The sequence below is a fragment of the Dermacentor variabilis genome, chromosome 1 (genome assembly GCF_050947875.1).
Source record: "Dermacentor variabilis isolate Ectoservices chromosome 1, ASM5094787v1, whole genome shotgun sequence".
Taxonomy (NCBI): domain Eukaryota; kingdom Metazoa; phylum Arthropoda; class Arachnida; order Ixodida; family Ixodidae; genus Dermacentor; species Dermacentor variabilis.
In genome coordinates this window covers 91,090,623-91,109,775 of record NC_134568.1, presented here as the reverse complement: position 1 = coordinate 91,109,775, position 19,153 = coordinate 91,090,623, and the positions used below count along the sequence as shown (strand labels likewise).

Below are 19,153 nucleotides of genomic sequence, written 5' to 3'. Positions count from 1 at the left end.
CATAAAACATAGTTCTGCGTCACTCTGGGAATTTTGCAAAGGCACCCAGTGAAAACGTGGAAAACTCGGGGAATTTGGAAATGCAAACTTGGTAGACACCCTGTGAAGCTAACTTGCATAGAGTAGTAAGGATTAATAGCAGTTTAGGGTACTTCTTTGCTTGTAGTGGTTACTGTGACTCAGGTTTGAGTGTGGCCTGTTCATTTTATGAGCCCATTGCAAATTGAGTGGCATAAAATTGGTGGTTGACTTTTATGGCTCATGAATTCAAGATGCACTATTATATATAGCATCTGTAAAGAGAATGGTTGCTAAGAAAATTCATTAATTAACCATTGTGATGTGCTTTATTTGGCAGAGCCTTTTTATAAAAGCAAATATCTTTTGTGGACAATCTAGTAATCTATGAGCCCCCTTTCTCACTTGCAGCACAATGAGCATTTTCAATTCATAAATACTGCACATCACCCTTGTGTACACTGCAGTTTTTCTCATGAATCAGTACCAACTAGTTCTGCTTTCAGTCCTATCACCTGTTGCATGCTAAAAATCCGAAGTCATTGCTTGTGCTACTAGAAGAAAGCTTTATTAAATGACTGGTTCAGTCATCTTTGTTTGTTGATGTCCCACTTCATTGCTCAAAGTTGGTCGAAGTTATTGTACACTTAAACTGTGTGCCAAGTGCTTGTTGCAGCTTGCACTACCACTGAAATGAAATTGCTACTTAGGTGTGCAAACGATGCGCAAGTATTTCATGTGGCAATAGCGGTCGACTCTTTTCCACAGAAGCTAGACGTTCATGGAGTTGCACTGCTCCAACAGGTTGTGGATGCTGTATTGTGATGGCTCAGTGCATGCAATGCACAGTGTTTGCATTGTTCGTGACAGATAATTAGTTAGTGAGCCATTTAATGGTTGCACAAAAACTTGCAAATGTCTAAGAATTCTGCTACTCCTGTGGGATCAAATTGAGTTTGGAGGCACCGCATCCTACCTACTGTATATTGTTCTAGTGTCCAATTTACCACTCCAATCCTAAACTGGATGGAGAATGGAAGGTGAAGAGTCTGTTTAGACTTAGACAGTACTGTTACAAGTTTTTTCTGCAAAAGATGAATTGTCTTCTGACATGCTTAAATTCTCTAGGATAGTTGTGCTTTGGTCCAAGATAAACGTTGAAAATATAGATAGACCTGAGGAACCTTGTGCTAGGCTTTGCTGTCTGATAGATGTGACCCTGCTTCTTACATGCATGAAAGATGTGGTTGCTGATTAGTGCTTAGTGTTGCCTGAACAGTAGTTTCCTCATACTATAGCAAGTGCATGTAAAACTGATCAAAGTGATGTGAACCATTGGGTGGGGGCTTCTTTTTTTCAAACTCAACAAAGATGTTGCTGAATGCTACTTAGTGTTGCCTGAGCAGTAGCTGCCTCATGTTATAGCTAATATATATCTAAAGCAGTGCATTGGGTAGAGCCAACTGCATGTTTATTGTCTACAATGTGTATTCAAAGTCCTTCTGAAGTGCAGGGCATTAGGTAGGACGTTGTGAAATATTCATTGTATTCCTATAAAGCTGAGTACTTGGTTGCTTTCTTTTTTGCAGGCCAAAATTCAGAAGCATCAAGCTTTCGAAGCAGAAGTTGCTGCTCATGGCAACGCCATCGTGGTACTCGATAATACAGGAATGGAAATGATTGGCTATGGTCATTTCGAATCGGAAAAGATCAAGGTATGATGTGCTTTACAAAGAGCTAGTGATATGCATTATAACAGACATGCTTGTTTGCAACAAAGTTGTAAAAGTCACCAGTCCTATGTCAAGTTCATACTCCCCCATCCTCCATCCAGTTCCTCCATCCGGCTGTCGATTGTGTTCACTCGTTTAACTGCTTCCTGGGTGCTCCGATTGCATGTAACAAGCCGCGGCTGTCTGTGTTAGAGAATGGCACTGCTATAACAACTGCAAAGAGGTGTTGCGGGTGGCAAGCGATATGCGAGCACCGCCGAGGCATCGCTTTGGTGGATCGAAAGGGGCCTTTTAAAAATTGCGAGAAGGCTGCCACGGCAGCCTGTCAGCTTCAGAAATCCAGAAGAAACGCTGAGGAGAGATCGCCACAAGCATCTCGCCACGGTGTTTCTCACTGGCTTGCACGAGAAAGGCCTATGTCCGTCAGCCTTGCGTGCTATACGCGAAGCTTGCCAACATCCTTCTCCAAGGCATCCAATTGGTGGCCTGTACTAAGTTACAATAGTGTAGGTAGACACAGGGAGCTATGCACTGTTTGTTTCACAATAGTGGGCAAAACATGTCGGGTGTCTGTGTAATATTCCTATGATTTTGTTTAGCTTACAGCAAACGGGCTCAATATTGTCACGTGGTGGTGACGTTGAAGAACACAGTAGCAATACTGTGAACGACAAAACTAACTTTTATTGGGCGAACCTGTGCCCACAAAACAGGCTACACATATAGCACAACGATAGCAGCGAACACTGTCAGCGATCGTCAAAAATCTGATCAACGGGTCAAGCGCATCGGCTTTTATACATCAATCGTCGAATGTTCCAGACTAATCGCTGGGACCCGCGTGTCTTCCACAAAGTTCTACACCATTCACGTCACGCGATGAAATCGGATAGCATAAGGTTCGGCGACAACAAACAGCGGATAGAAGCATCGATAACTTTCCAGAAATTTTGGATACATGCAAGCGCGTTCCGCGCTGTGCATTAACATTTGTTAGGTGGCGAAACGTGTCCCCTGATAAAGACAAGTACATGTGTCAATATGTTCATTCCGAAGTAAATTTTCTGAAAATATTGCTCCTAAGGTTTTGACTACTCAAAATTATAATTTGCTCATCATTTAGGTACATTTTCAGTATTTAAAGCCTTATGCTTTGTGCGAGAGATGATGGCTTGGTTTTCTTGGCATTAATTTTTTAGCAGTTTCTTTCGTACCAGTTAGAAATATTCTAATATTTGCAAAATTTGAGTGTTCAGATTTGTGCCCCTGAAAATAAATCTGGTATTGTTGGTCTGGGGGTGCAGTTCATTTGAAGTTCTCAGTAGATAAAGTGTCATCCATATAAGCAATAAAGAGTAGGGGCCCAAGAATGTTCCCTTGTGGCACACTGTAAGGGATAAATTTATATTTCGAGTTCAAACTGTTACGGCTAAATACTGAGACCGATGCTGGAGATAGGACAAGAACCTATTTGCATGGCCACATATTTCATGTTGCTCAAGCCTAGCTAAGAGTACAGTATGGTGAACGCTTTCAAACGGTTTTTTGAGATCTAGATATATGCCTAAAACTACCTCTTTCACATCAAGAGCTGCACTTATAAACTTTTGTGTTGATGAGGCTAGTTCTGTTCATTTGGCCTTCAGGAAGCTGTACTGTGCCTTAAATATAATCTGGTATTAGTATAGAAAGGTGTACACTTGCTTGTGCTTGACTTTATTCTCAGTCCTTTGAAAAAACCAGTAAGATGGAAACGGTCTGAAATTATTTACATCAGTTTTGTCGCCACCCTTGTGATTGCTATCACCTTTGCAAGCTGCATTTCCTTTGGAAAGCGACTGTGTTCTAGAGCTAGGTTATAAATTGCAGTTAAAACAGGTTCAATTATGTCCACAACAAATTTAATTATCCTTATTTGTATATTATTGCTTCATTTGACTTGGAATTTTTCAGGCTTTGCTTGACTGTAATTTCTAGACTTTCAAACAGCTACAAAATGATCATTTGAAACATTGGAAAGGTCTGTGCTGTCGACAACAGTGTTGTTTAAGAGCATACTATCGACATTTTATATACGTGTTGGGCTGCTAAGCACAAGGTCGTGGGATTGAATGCCGGCCACGGCGGCCACATTTTGATGGGGGCAAAATGCGAAAACACCAGTGTACTTAGATTTCAGTGCACGTTAAGGAAACCCAAGTGGTCCAAATTTTCAGAGCCCCCACTACAGCGTGCCTCATAATCAGATTGTGGTTTTGGCATGTAAAACCCCATAATTTAATTTTATATTTACATTTTATATATACCGGTATGTTGTATCAGGCTGTTCAGTCGCTCCCAGAACAGAGCAGTATTATTCAACACATTCTTCAAATAGGCTTGATTATACTCTTAAGGAAGTTCAGTTCAGGTAGTTCTAGGAAAAAGTAGCAATATTTTGAATGACACTGTGGTCTGACTGCTGCACATAAAGGAATATTAGGTGCAATTGTTTGTGACAGTATTGTATTGTGACTAAGCAGGTTGATCACCATTTTTAAAAAAACCCACTGTGGTGGCATAATGGCTTTGGCATTGCACTGCCAAGCTTGAAAGCCTCGAAATCGAATTGCGGCTGCTGTGACCGCATTTAGTTGGGGCAAAATGCAGAAGCTCCTGTGTACCATCCATTGAGTACATGTTCCAAAAAAACCACATGGTCAAAATTAATCCAGAGTTGCCCAATATGCATGCCCCATAATTGTATCGTGGTTTTGGCATGTAAAACCCCACAACTTAATTTAGCCTTTCAAAAAAAGCTTTTGTGTCCGGGAAAGTTTGTCAAAAAAGAAGGCTGTCTGCTGTGGCGAGCTGGGTATAGTGTGAAGGGCTGGGCTAGAATTTTTTAATGTCAAATACAGGTCATGGGAAGAGCAGGTGTTTGACTGTTATTTTTTTTTTTTTTTTCCCAATGTGCTAGCAATGCCTTGATGAGCTTCATCGGCTCTGGGAGCTTCTCCTGAGAAAATTGGCAGACAAGGGACAGAAGCTGCAGCAAGCATTGGTATTGGTACAGTTTCTGCGCCATTGTGACGAGGTCATGTTCTGGATCAACGACAAGGTGAGTGTGTGTACAATGTGTGCTGCGCTCTTCCCCTGTAGTGGTTGTTTTTCTGATGGCCTGAATATTTAAAGCCCAGACAGCACATATGCTTGCCAGCTTACTGCTATTCGTGTGTCGGGCCTTGCGAGGAATGGCAGTTAACGTCTACAATGCCAGTACGTGCTCACTTCTAGCTAGGCACCTTAGCAACATCGCTTCATATTGAGCTTGTAATATACATGTATAGTGCTTCTAAATGTTTATCAGACCCATTAAATTTATTAATTTTTTATTTAACTTGGCATAAAAAGTGCTTCCACACATGTAAAAATTCAGCCAATGAAGGAAAAGGTTAGTGTGCACCACACTGCAGCTACGTAGCTACTGTGGCAAGTCTTCGCATTGCCCTGGTGAACCTTCTTGCTGGGGAGATGCTCCAACAGTTGTAATTGGCCTGTTGGTCACATGGCTTTAGATGCGCAGGGTGGCATGTGCTAGCACAAGCACTTGTATCTTACTGGCTCAGGTGTCCACGCATGTACGCGCTCCTATGCTCATGAGCCATCTCGCATTGCTCACGGACGCACATAGCATAGAGGCGTTAATGCACGCTGGCAAACATGTGTAGCCTGGCCCTAACTCTCAAGAATGAAATAGCTGGAATGAAACTATTCACAGCAGTAAAGCTGAATCTCGCTGATAGTTAGAGTGAAAGTGAATGTCACCAACACTTAAGAAATGTGAAGTGGCTTGAAAAGGCAATTTAAACATATTGTTACTGCTTCTGCTTAGGAGTGTAGCTGTAGTTCAGCAGCACTTGCAGTCATGCAAGTGCCAGTCCATGTTGTTTCTGTGTTCCTTTCCTGTCTCCATTCTTATTGCACTCCACAAACTTCGTAAAGTTCTTGCATTTCTGTTCGCAGATAAAGAGCACCATAATAGGGAAGTTGTTGTTGCAGAATTTGCTTGTTGCTTCTGTACCTGATTGGGGTGTGTGCAGGAAACGTTCGTGATGGCTGATGAGTTCGGTCAGGACTTGGAGCACGTTGAAGTCCTTCAACGCAAGTTTGACGAATTCCAAAAGGTGCTGTGTGTTTCTTCTTGCAAATCATTTCAGTCTATAGTTCTCGTGACATGTTTCCTTGTGATATTAATTTCTCAATGCAAAATATGCATTTTCTTTAATTATCATAGGACATGGCCAGCCAAGAGTTCAGAGTGACTGAAGTGAACGAACAGGCGGAGAAGCTGATCAACGATGACCACCCCGAACGAGAAACGATCAGAAAAAGGCGAGAGGTAGGAATGTCTCTTAGACAGATTTTACTTGCACTTGTATTATGAAAGATGGATTTTATGAGATGTTAGCTTTTTGTTACTATGGTTGTTCGTCTATTGTTCAGATTTAATGCATCTTCCTTTTGAGACTTGCTCCAGTGAGCTATTAATTAGTTTAGGCTCTGTCACATGGCCTGACAATAATGTATTTGATTTGAAAGGTTTTTGTTTAAGAACTGGTGAAAAACTTTACTTGCCAAGGGTGTACAGTTGAGCAGAGATCTGTGAAATCAACAAGACTGAAGGGCATCTTTATGTGTAAGATTATGTTAATGTAAGTCCCACTAGGGTGGGCATTTGAAGCACTAGAAGCAAACTTCATTACACAGTATTATGCTACGGTGGACTTCTATTAATTCGACCCTGGCACAACCTACGAAAGTGATAGTTATCTGCCAGGTTGAATTAAACAAGGTGCAGATAAAGCACCAAAACTCACCGTGGGTTTATTTGGCAGTATTTGTTCGATTTTAACATGCCCTCGAATCAAATGCACGTCTGCTGTCTATGTGTCCAAAGTAGAAACCTCGTGTAGAGATGACATTAAAGTTGCTAAAGAAAGCAGAAATCTAATGTGTAACCGATACTTTAGCAAGCAAAATGGGGAAGGGCAAATATGTATTGTACGGTGGCCGGTTTCCTAAAGTCAGCTTTGCTGCACAGTTTAAGTCAGCTTCACTGCAGTACGACTGTGTTGTGCAGTAAAGAATACAAGCTACAATGCAATTCGGTTTCATACCTGATTGCACCATGAAGGCAATTTCTGGCCAAATTTTCTTGGTGATAAAATGCGCAGGTTAGAATCGGATAAATACTGGAATCGTACGTCATGAGCTAGCGTTATCGCTTCAAAATCTTCCTTGGGCAGGCCGAAAATGGGCGTTTTGATGGGAAATGACAAGCGTTCAACACATTCACTGTCTACTAAGCTCCTTAGACATACTGCCACTAACCCCGCATGGGCGTCTGCGTAAGCAGGCGTTTGGTATGTTGTGACATCACGTACCAGAGCGCACGAGGGCTGGACCCACCTGCGTTTAAACGTGCGTGGCTTAGCCGCGTCCGGGGAAAAGGGGATACTCGGGGTTGAGCGGATGCTGAGTGTCGGGACCTTTAAGGCCCCTTGGCGGAGGCAACACATCCCTTTGGCCTCGGCTTCACGTAGACAGCACTCCCGGGCTGAACCACCCGGGGGGAAATCAGCAATTGCCTTTTCCTGTCTCTCTCTCTCCCCATCCAACCTTCGTCTTTCTCTCACTTTCCATCTTTCCTGTATTCTCCTGGCTTCCCTTTCCTACCAATTTTTCCAGGCAGCAAGGGTTAAGCTTGTGTGAATAGCCAACCTAGGTTATTTCATATTTGGTTATAGTGATAACGTAAAGCTAGCGTTTGCAGGACATGTTTTTAGTCCCTGTAGCGTCCCCTTGTAGGGCTTCACAGTGGGTGGCTGGCGTTATTGTTGAAAATTACATTCCTCTATGGCGAGTTCCTTCCCCTCTCTCCCTAGGTCCCAGATTGCAGGTCGCCTAGGGCATCCATTTGCACAAGGAGAAATTTTTCGCTTTCACTTGTAGCGGTGGCAGCTTCAGGATCGCGCTCCGTTGCTTAAAATTTTCGCTCGGTCGCTGACATAGTGCCAAGTCCTTGTTGCACAGCAGCGCATTCTTTATCTGCCACCTCCTTGTGATGCACAATTGGGGACAAAGCCATTGGTTTCGAAAACACACACAAACTTTTAATGGAACTAGAAAGAGGCTTAAAATAAATAGAAGGAAATAGAAAGCATAAAATAAACACTCAAACAGGCATCACGGCAGTAAGAAACACACTTGGGGCTAGTATGACGTTAACTAGAGCGCGTGTCCGGGCTTGCCACGATGGCAGGGACGCATAACAGTCTCGACGCGGAGACACGGCGACAAGTTGATGAAAGGAGTTGCGCCGGTCTCGCCAAAGGTCGGGGTATAGGATGGTTGATCGGGCGACCGGAGCACGCCAGCTCTGGCTTGGAGAGGTAAGGCAGGCGGCTTGGCGGCACGAGCACACGGCGGTGGCGTTCAGGCTGGGCAGCTGGGCGTAGAACTCGGGCCCGTAGCCCGACTGCTCTCGTCCTGCCCACGGGCACAGAAGCTCGAACGCCGGCCTCGGGCAGCAGGCGGCACGACAGACGGGGGCGGCGTTCTGGCCGGGCAGCTTGGCGTAGAACTCCGGCCCGTAGCCTGACTGCTCTCGTCCTGCCCACGGGCACAGAAGCTCGCCAGCCTTGAGCAGCTGGCGGCACGCTCAGGTAGACTGGCGACGTGCAGGAACGGGCTGGCTGGAGGCCCCGGTCGGGTGAAGTCCTGGTGGCTTGGGTCTGGAATCCGACTGCCCGTCTTCAACTCCCGGTCCGGTGGCCGACCTTCTCCTGGCGTCGCTTCCTGGAACTCTCCCGGCGTCTCCCCCTTCTGCCAGCGCGCCTCGCCTTTTCTTCCGCTCAGGCCAATTAGTCATTTTTCGATTGGCTGCCTGACGCCCCGTGGTCTTTCTTTTCTTGCGCCGCGCGTTCACGTGCCGGACGCTCTTCGGCGCCGTCGTTTTCCTCCAGCACGGAATTCGCCTCGGCGCGCGCACTCCTTGTCGTCTGCTTCTGTCTGTCCCGACCACCGTACCATGTCGCGCACCACACACATCACACTCCTCACACGTTCGGAAATGTGTTTTCAAGTGCACAGTGGACGACGCGATCGCACTGTCAGAGGCAGATGAAAGAGAGGATGTGGAAGCTGCTGTCGATGAGCATGAGGCACTAGGCGCACTTGTCACGACAAATTCTTGTGGTGGAGCAGGAGTCACGTCGCTAGAAACGTCGATGCAACCACACTCTTGCATAGATGAAGCAGAAGCTGCCCCACAGGAACCATCGGCGCGATCATCGTCGGCGCGCGGGCGAGCTTCATAGAACGCTTACTTGCACTGAACGCATGTAGTGTCTTGAGTTTCTTTGGGAGCATCGTCGCCGACCGCACAACAATCAGCAGGCTAAACACAACAACCGTCTCGTAAAGATGGTTGAACATCGTCTCGTAAAGGCGATAGAAATTTGGAAAATATGCAAACGGCTTCAAAGATAGATGATGGTAAGCAGAACACATAAAGGGTGCCAGCGATGGAGGAGCCGAAGCAGATGACGGCCGGACACATTATGCAGGAGACCACTACGTCATTGCATGCAGCAGCCAATGGCAGTCGTGGGCTCCCCTGCTACCCCGCGTCCTTGAGGAGCGCGCGCTTTGCTCAATCTCAGCTTCGCGTCTCAGCCGCGGGAACCTTGAAAGCTCTCACAAACCCTCCAATCATGAGTGGTTTATGCCTGTCCCGCGCTGCCGCCACCGCCGTGGGTGGCAGGGGAAAAAACCACAAGAATGCACGAACAAAACACCAAAATGGCGGCGCTCGGGGGAGCAGTGGAGAAATGGCATTCGCGCCAAGTCGGGGCATTTTGAGCACTCACTCGCCACTCGAGGGCTGCCAAGGCTCTTATAAACATTGTTTGAAATGGTTTCGCGATGAATTAGACGTTGATATTTACAGAAATGGTTGTTTTTAAGACATACTGTCCAAATACGTGGTTTTCAAAAAATTGACTTTTTCGCGATTTTTCGGTTTTCAAAGGACGTGTTGCCTGGTGAAATGAAGACTGTAGAGATACGCGAGAGAGGTGGAATAAGGCATGGGGCATATTGCGTAGATCACCGAATACAGAAAATCTAATTGAATTTAAACACATAATCGTAGGGAAGGCGGATACGGCGTCGGGCAAAGAGTGAAAGCTGAACGAGGTTCCTTTCACGTATCTAAGTGGGCAGACGAAAATGGATTTAAAGTTCACTCCCACAAAAGTTCATGTGTTTTTCTCACAAAAAAGGGAGGCATGGTTCTAGATCCAAGCTTAGAGCTCTATGGAGAAGAAATACCTGCGCACAAAAAACACAAGTTTTTAGGCGTAATACTTGATGCGAAATTGACTTTCATACTACAGATAAAATATCTCAAGGCAAAATGTTTGAAGACAATGAACTTACTGAAAATTTTATCACACACAACATGGGGCAGTGACGGAAAGTGCTTAATGAACCTCTACAGGAGCCTCATCCAATCACGACTAGATTACGGTTCCATGGCATATCGCTCTGCCACGCCAAGTGCATTAATGATTCTTGATCCCGTCCACCATCTAGGTATCCACCTGGTCACTGGCGCCTTCAGAACAAGTCCTATTGAAAATCTTTACGTAGAATCAAATGAGTGGTCACTTAATCTGCAAAGAACACACACTAGTTTCACATACTTTCTAAATTTTACTGCAATCACGAACACTCTTGTTATGCTACAATTAATGATATCTCATATGCTACAGTTTTTCACAATCGACCCTCTATGAGACGGCCTTTCTCACTGCGTGTGAGAGAGTTGAGCGAAGAAATGGAAGTCCCACTTCTCGAGCATCGCCTAATGCCTCCAACAAGCAGCTACCGCCTTGGGAGTGGCAAGTGATAGTGTGATATACCTTTCGTAAGAGTTACAAAATATGCACCAGGGGCCATATAACGTAAAACTATTCCAATATGGTTTTATTCCAATCTCCTGACGTCAAATTTGCATAATCGCGACGCAAGCATTGGGCGGACATCCGCAGGGTTGTCTGAACATACCAATCAAATGCTCGCCTCGTTCATAGGAGGTCACTTTTGTTTGCTTGAAAAACGAATAACATTGCCTGCACTGAGTGGCTTGTCTTATCTAATTGGCTCACAAGAGGCGAGGAGCGTGCTCAAGTGGAGAGGGATTCGATGGGGTCGAGCCACTTCACTGAATATGGATAACCGGATGAAGAGGGTGGTGCCGGCGTCTGCGATTGGTCTGCTTTCTCTTACTTAGCTTGCGGTGGTTCGTCGACAATGGCAGCGGCATGCAACGGAAGCTTAAGAATGACGCTAAAACGCATCCTCAGCAAAGAAGAGTTGGCAGAACAAGGTCGTAAACGTGCCAAAAGTTCTCAAAAACGTTACACTGCCACGCAGAAAGTTTTATTACACGCAAATAAACCCATGCTCCCTGGCAGGGCCGAGTAGCGAGTGCTGGAGAGATCGGTGGCAGCCATCTTTTATTCCTTTCGGAACGGGGCAGCCTGTGGCTATTCAGAAGAAAATTAAGTTTTGTTCGGCATATTAATGCATCTTTAACGCGTATGCGTTACTTTGACGCGGTAAGTTTTTGCGGTTTTGTGACGTCGCATGAGAGGCAGGTGAAGGGGGTGCAACCCGAAAGCTCTTGACCAATAGCTGATGGCTAATGGTGAAAAGGTGTCGAATCAGAAATAACTATTTTTGTTTTGTTCGGTCAAATTATGCATAATCAGTGTGTGCACGTCATATCAGATATGGAGCCATCGCTGTTTTCTGGAAGTCATGTGACAGGTTAAGTGGGGGGTGACCCAAAAAGTTTTTGACCAATCGCTGTGGGCTGATTGCAGGATTGGAATAGAAAAGTTTGGAATAGTTTAATGTTATAGCGCCCCACAGCTTGAAATTCGAATGCATTTTCATGAAATCCAGTCGAAGTATTGTTGTCCTGAATTCTACACCGATGCATCAGTCTCATGCTGGCGTGTCTTATGTGGCTGTTGGTCCCTCTTTCTCTAAATCAGGTGTATTGAACCCTCATACAAGTATCTTTACTGCAGAAGCCTATGCAGTAGTGTCTGCGGTTAAACAGATAAAGAAATTAAAGCTACAGAACACAATAATATTCATGGACTCGTTAAGTGTTGTTAAAGCACTGGTGTCCTTATGGAAACACAAAAATTCTGTTTTCATTGATCTTTACTCATAGTTGTGAAATATTTATTGATCTTGTAGACATTTGACAATATGCTGGGTTCCTGGCCATAGATGCATTGAGAGTAACGTGATGGCAGACCAAATGGCCACATCAATTACATTGCAAGCTATTAATCCTACCGCTGCTATTTCTACCACAGATCTTAAGCCTTTTTTTGCGAATGAAACTGCGAAGCCACTGGCAACACTTGTGGGACAATGAAACAAATAAGCTCCACTTAAGCCACAGTTAGGTTTCTGGCCCTCCACAACAAAATCACTGCGAACAGATGTCCTATTCTGTCATCTCAGAATAGGACACACATTTGGAACCCATAATTTTCTGCTTACTGGAAATGAACCTCCAAGCTGTGGTAGATGCGGAGAGAGGCTGACGGTCCTCCACGTTCTACTGGAGTGTCGGAAAGCCGAAGCTGAGCGAAAGAAACATTTTCCTCTGGCATACCGCTATTGTGTCCCACTTCACCCGGCTATGTTTCTTGGTAAAGAACCGCTTTTTAACAGCAATGCAGTCCTCGGTTTTTTTAATGATGTTGTCCTACATGTTATTAGTCCCTTACATTCCTAGCACTTCCTCTCTTCAGAGTATGCCGCTGCAACAGCAGTATTCTATAGCACATGCCTCCAGACCCTTTTGTCTGAAGGGCTCTAACGAGGCAGTAGTGTTCTAGTCAATTTTAGCATCTGACATTTTTTGAATATTGTATAATTCTTTTGCAATGCATCATAATGCTCGTAGTACATGTCATTTGTCATCCCCATAATCTTATTACACATCGATTTTACGCACTTTAGAGTGACCATATTTAAGGCCCCTTTACAGCCACGTGACATAAATTTCATAGAACTCGTAACTACACTGCGAACTCATTACCACGGACATGGTGCTCTTGGGCCATACCTGGCCCTTGCGCCATTAAACATCAAACATTCATTCATACATACTGCCACTAATCATCAGGCTATTTTATGTCCACTGCAGGACGAAGGCCTCTCCCTGCCATCTACAATTACCCCTGTCCTGCGACAACTCATTCCAACTAGTATATACTAGTTATATATGGGTCAGGCACATTCATGCTGACTAGTCAAGTTCGGATTGTCCTGTGCAGGCCAATTTTCGGATTGAAATAACAAAAGTCTGGGCCCATAGAAATGCATGGGTGCCAGCCAAGACCTTGCGCGAGCAAGAAGTGTCTGACATCAAAGAAGTGCCGGCAGCCACGTGCTCCTAGTATTGCGTTTCAATCTCTGGGCACTGTTCGTTGGCCGCAAACTGCCAGCATAACATGTTTCTTTCGTGGCAGGATGGGTCGGTGCGATCTGGCTTGATCGCCGAAAATTCACCGTGTGACAACCATATAAGATTCGCATTTAAGATAGCATTCTCGTGGGCGGAAAGGGGTCACTCCAACCCCTTTCCCCCTGTTGAGCTCTTTCTTTCCTCTTCCGCTAGGTCACATGGCCCCGTTTTAGCGAAGTCTGGCAAAGACGGCACAGGGTCCGCATAAACAGCTTTGCTGTAAAAGGAAGTGGAGAAAACACTGCTGGAAGTGGAGAATAATTCCGTGTGTTTTGAATGACTCTTCTACAGTTATCAGACTAGCTGCCTGACATAGCCACTTCCCTGCTGTGCTTATTTGGGTGTTTTTCTGACCTTCCGCGGTGGGCACAGTATGTCTAGAACCGCGGTGTCCTTCGCTCTACACAGTTGTACGGGGCTTGCTGCCTGCCACACATGGTTACACAACTTCCCTAATAACAATACGAATCAGTTTTGGCACTTGGTAGAGTAGTAAACTAGAGATCCAAAAGAACTGTGATTGTTCCACAAATATATATTTCTCTATAAATCTTCCAGAGCTAATTCAAGAAATGCTACCAGAAATATTTTTTGACGCTTTTGCTTGTTTACTTGTTCTTGGCAGTGTTCTTGCTCTTCTTCCGTGCATGAGTCTATTTGATGTGGTTCCTTGTTTGCCAAGTAAAGGAGACGCGAATCTCACAGGCGTACCTGTGAGATACACCTTATTTCATTTCTCTTTTGTGCGTTTACGCATCTTTATGGTGAACGGTGGGAATTATTCACATTTGCATTAGTAAAGGTACCTCCCCCCCCTCATTTGCATAGAAAAGTTACCTTGTGTTGCCCTCCCTGAAAAAAAAAAAAAAAAAGCCTGGGTACGTGCCTGGTAAGCATGCAATGTTTATACATTTTTACAGTACTGTGCAGAATTACATCTTCTGTACTTTAAACAAATCTACTGTTGATATATAACATTTGTCTTTGTCATTAGAAGGCAACTGTGTAGCTGTACTCCATGGAGCCATGTAGGAAGACTTCTTTTTGGAGAATGGCTCAGTCTTGTGTAAGATTACATGCAACATTAGAATTCTTGAATACAGCTTTTAATTGTGAACATATAGCTTTGCAGTGGTAATGTCAATACTTCTAGACAACATACTAATTTGCTGGGTTATCTTTAAGATTGTCTTTCTTTCTCTTAATATTATTATTATTCAATAGCTTTTCTAGAACTTTCACAGCTTTTCAGTATCTTGTGCCTCGAGCAGTACCAGATTCTATCAGTTGCAAAGTGCAATGCACTTCTTGTATTAAAATTTTATCTTCTACCATTGCTTCCAGGAGCTAAACGAGGCTTGGAACAAATTGAAGTCCCTCACTTTGCTGCGGCAGGAGAGGCTGTTTGGCGCGCACGAGATCCAGCGCTTCAACAGGTTAGTGCAGTGTCTGATGTCGACTGTGAAGAAATACTACAGGGAATTTTCATTTGTATGTTTCTGTTGTACAGTAGAATTTATGGGATTTAATGTCCCAAAACTGTACAGTGTGCTATAAGGAATGCTTTAGTGGAGAGCTCTCGAATAATTTTGGCCACCTGGGGTATTGTAAATGTGCACCCAAAGCATGACTCACAAGTTTCAGTCCACATTGCGATGCGTCCACCGTGAACCCTCAAGCCCGCTACCTCATGCTCAACACCAAAGCACCATACCCGTTGAGCCACCACTGTAGAAGTTGTAACAGTTAGATCTTACACAGTCTGTCCTGGATATACCGAATTATTGTCTGTATGAAACAATTGCAAGATGCCCTTGGAAATCCCTTGCAAAAATATAGCACTGTGCTACTTGTATGTTGAACTCCCGTTCACTGCCACATAAAAAAGAATATTATGGGGTTTTAGGTGCCAAAACCACACTCTGATATTGAGGCACGCCTTAGTGGGAGACTCCGAAAATATAGGCCAACTGGGGTTCCTTAACATGCACCTAAATCTGCATACACAGGTGTTTTCACATTTCACCCTCATCGAAATGCGGCCCCCAGGACCGGTATTCAATCCCGCGACCTCGTGCTTAGCCCAACACCATAATGACACTGCAATCACTGCCTTCGGAAATATTAATGCCAACAAGACGACACCGTTTTGACAGATAATGTCAAACAAGGCGTTGAGTCGAAGGCAAGTACATACCAATGAGGAAAACTTAGCAAGGTGCATGTAGCAAGTCTTATCTGTGCTCCATTATGACGGATTTGCTTTAGTTAGCTTCAATGCAACAAAGTTGTGTAATGCAGGGAAGCATATTAACAAGAAAAGAACTAATTGCCATGCAGTGAAGCATACTACCTGCAGCTAATTGTTATCGGAAAGATAAGGGGCCACGCTGCTTCAAGAATGTAAAAGGCCTCTCGGTCCGATACGCGCATTCCACAAGAAAGCATGGATGCCACTCGATTTTTTACTCGGTGGCTCCGAGCATGCGATGCTGAATTGGAGATATTTGCACTGCCAGGTTTGTCTTGCAGAGTTTCTAACGTCGTTTTAGGGTTCCATGTGCAGTCAAGACGACTCTGACCCCAGCCTCCACTTAGGCTGATTGTTTACATTAACTTAGATTTGAACTGTCCTCCTGTGTGTTTAATGCTTCAGGTTGTGTAATCTTGAGTTTTGGAGACACATTCAAGCGAGAGGCAGACGAAGCATTCGATCTCCGCTGCAAGTGACACTGTTAACTGCAGGGGCGGAGTCGACACAAAAGCATGGCTAGCTTTACTTTGTACTACCGATGTGAAGATATCGTCTGCATCGCATGAAACCGTACTTTTCATTGCCTACTCTACTACTCCTACTCGTCGCCTACTCTAAAATAATTCAGCGAAATTATTTTTTTCTCATTCATATTTGCTTTTTCTGACTGCCTGATAATATGAAATTTGCGGCCTCTTCCATGTAATGAAAATTCATCGGCAACTGTACTTATTTGCATAAAATGTTGAATTTTAATAACGACATTTCGATATTACGAAGCAAATTGCCTATTTTAATGGCTTTGTTAGCGAAGTTTAACTGCATTTCGAATTATTGACACATTGAACTATTTTGCTATCCCCTTGGAGTTGATATATCCATCGTTGACTGTATTGTCAAATTTTCATAATGCACTTAGCACCACTCCTACTATGGCTCTTGGAACATTTCATTTTTATCTCCATCTGGAAGAGGTGCAAATACTATTAGTACTTTTGAGTGCTTTCACTTTACTTATCTCTAGATACTGCTTCTCATTGTGCAAATATTGATGCTTGCAGAGATGCTGACGAGACAATTACATGGATAACCGAGAAAGATGTAGTGCTGTCATCTGATGATTATGGCCGGGACCTGGTGAGCGTGCAGACTCTCCAGCGCAAGCATGAGGGCATCGAGAGAGACCTTGCTGCCTTGGAAGACAAGGTATGATAGACACATCTTTTCCATAATAAAAGTCATAGGATGTAGTAAACAGTCAACATCCAATTTTTCAGACTTTCTAGGTGCTGCAAAAACATGTAAAAAAGCGGGCATCTGAAAAAATGAATGCATGCCTTTTACTGCCCCCAAAGGCTCAACTCTCCTCAGGCACATCCAGAATAACTCTGAAGGCCTGCCCGTGCACATAAAGTAAAAGCCCGTTAATTCACAACTCCTTAATGTGAAATGTCAAATAATTCGAAGTAGCTGCCGCGATCCATCCAACACTGTATTGAAAGCAGTATGTAATGCATCCCGCTAATTCACGCTGAAATTTGCACAGTCACCGATAATTCGAACTCCGTGAGTGCTAGTGCGCCGGAGCACGTTGCCGACGTGGCAACATCTTTGCTCTTTCCATCTGTGGCCCTTTGTTTAGGCCTGACTGCAGAGACGCATTTGCAACTGGCCAGGCATGGCCAACGCCTCTGTTGCAGGTCTGTTCTCTCCCTCTCTCAAGACCTTCAAGATGAAAACTGATGTGGCGCTGCATTTTTTTTTTTTCATGTTGCATCTTTCAGGCTTCGCTCTTTCTCTGTGAGGCATTCTGCCGTGAAGCGGCACCAGGTAATGTCTGAAACATAGCGGCTTTGACGTTTATTGGCACTTGCAGTACCAAAAAAGCATAGCCTTTGAGATTCGTAGCTATTACTATAAGGGAAGAGCATCCCTGGGATGCGTGTTTAAGGTGCCACCTATACGTATAGTGGAACTCGGCAGCCTGCAGGTGGTACAGCTACGAAAGTACAACGGAGATCTATGTTGCAGTAGGTTGGGGTGTGTTTCGCGAATCGATATTAGGAGCTCAGCTCTTGTTCCTGTGGCAAGTGTTGGTGGCACAAAGGCGTGTTTTTAGTCCGTTTTCGGCGCTGTGCCAGCTGAAACGCTGTCCCCTCTAGACTTCGACAAACGCGCCGTCGGCTACTCTCTTCGAAGCATGCACAGAGTGATCCCCAACCAGCGTGCTGCTTTGAACGGCTGTCTGCGTAGGTCAACGAAATGGCGTGGGCACTTTTTTCTCCACGCCATGCATTGTGGGTCAGCACAGTCGGCGACGAACGCGCGGATGGAGCAAGAGCCATCTCGATGTCGGACTGTGTTGGCCACGTCCAGTTACGTTGGCCGCCCGCTTACGTTGGCTACGCCAGCGCTTCTAACTATAGATATTGTTGTTCTTGCAATCGTTACGTAGCGTGTGTGCACACTCGCGCTACGTCGGACTACATAAGCACCTTAACCCAGCGATATCTTTCTCTTTCATTAGTTCAAATTTTGTATAATTAAAATTTTCGTAGTATCCCTGTGGAATTCGAATTAACATGCTTTTTTTTGTATTGGGCATATCGGTGCTTGTACTGTGACAGGAAATGGTGGATGCACATGTGTGTAATTAAGGAATATTTATTGTGTCCTGTGACTGTCCCTTTTTGAACTTGGTATGCTTCACCGCGTAATGCTGCTGTATTGTGGTGAAGCTGAATATTTGGAACTGGCATTATGCAATGCTTAACCCTTGCTGTGTGTTCCAAGCTTCAAAGCCATCAGCGAGTATGACAAAGGCAAAGTCAGCGCCATTGCTGACAGTGGCAAATTCTTTCAGTTAAACGCGCTGCACCAAACAGCAGCAAGAAGCGTAGTAGCGAATGTCGAAGCAGTTAGGTTTAGCATTTCCGCGGGCTGCTACGACTGACAGCAGATTGGTGTGCGAGAGCATTGGTTCTAGGCTGCGAGATAATCAAAACGGCAGTGCCGGTGGCTTCGATTAATGCCATTTTGAATCTGTGGTCATCGAAAAAAGTCCAGAAAATTGGACAAGGAAGGGTTTTGGCATACGAAATTTCAGACATTCTTATACATTAGCTCTATGGGGGGTTACGTAGCAATGTCGCAAAGGCGTCGGGTATGTCCAAAATATCTGTCGTTGACTGTACTGGAACACACACACTTCTGTTTTTCACATCAATTACTTCGAAGTGGCTGGTGCAAGTGGTATTACTTTTATTATAGGTGATGACCTTGGGCCAAGAAGCTGACAGGCTCTGCAGCATCCACAGTGACCATGGCAATCAGATCAGAGGAAAACACGCTGAAATCATGGCCACTTGGGAGATGCTCAAGAGAAAGGCAAGTACAATCTCTGCATTGCTCACTAAAACAGTGCTGTTTGCCTGTTAACTTGTTCTTCTACATGCCTTTAGAATTTGTGCTTAACTGCTAGTAATTTTTGCGAAGTAGCAACGTGACCTATTTGCTTTAGACAAAGTATAGTACAATGAAGCT

At 44.6% G+C, this 19,153-nt stretch overlaps 1 protein-coding gene across 1 annotated transcript in view; it reads left to right on the top strand.

Moving 5' to 3' along the window:
- The window catches only part of alpha-Spec (alpha spectrin), a 174,954-nt gene that overhangs the window by 12,033 nt on the left and 143,768 nt on the right, over window positions 1–19,153 (top strand). The window contains exons 3-9 of the mRNA XM_075691147.1: window positions 1,608–1,733; window positions 4,711–4,851; window positions 5,834–5,917; window positions 6,028–6,132; window positions 14,701–14,792; window positions 16,672–16,816; window positions 18,881–18,997. Coding sequence (XP_075547262.1) covers window positions 1,608–1,733; window positions 4,711–4,851; window positions 5,834–5,917; window positions 6,028–6,132; window positions 14,701–14,792; window positions 16,672–16,816; window positions 18,881–18,997 — 810 coding nt within the window. The remainder of the gene's footprint in view (window positions 1–1,607; window positions 1,734–4,710; window positions 4,852–5,833; window positions 5,918–6,027; window positions 6,133–14,700; window positions 14,793–16,671; window positions 16,817–18,880; window positions 18,998–19,153) is intronic.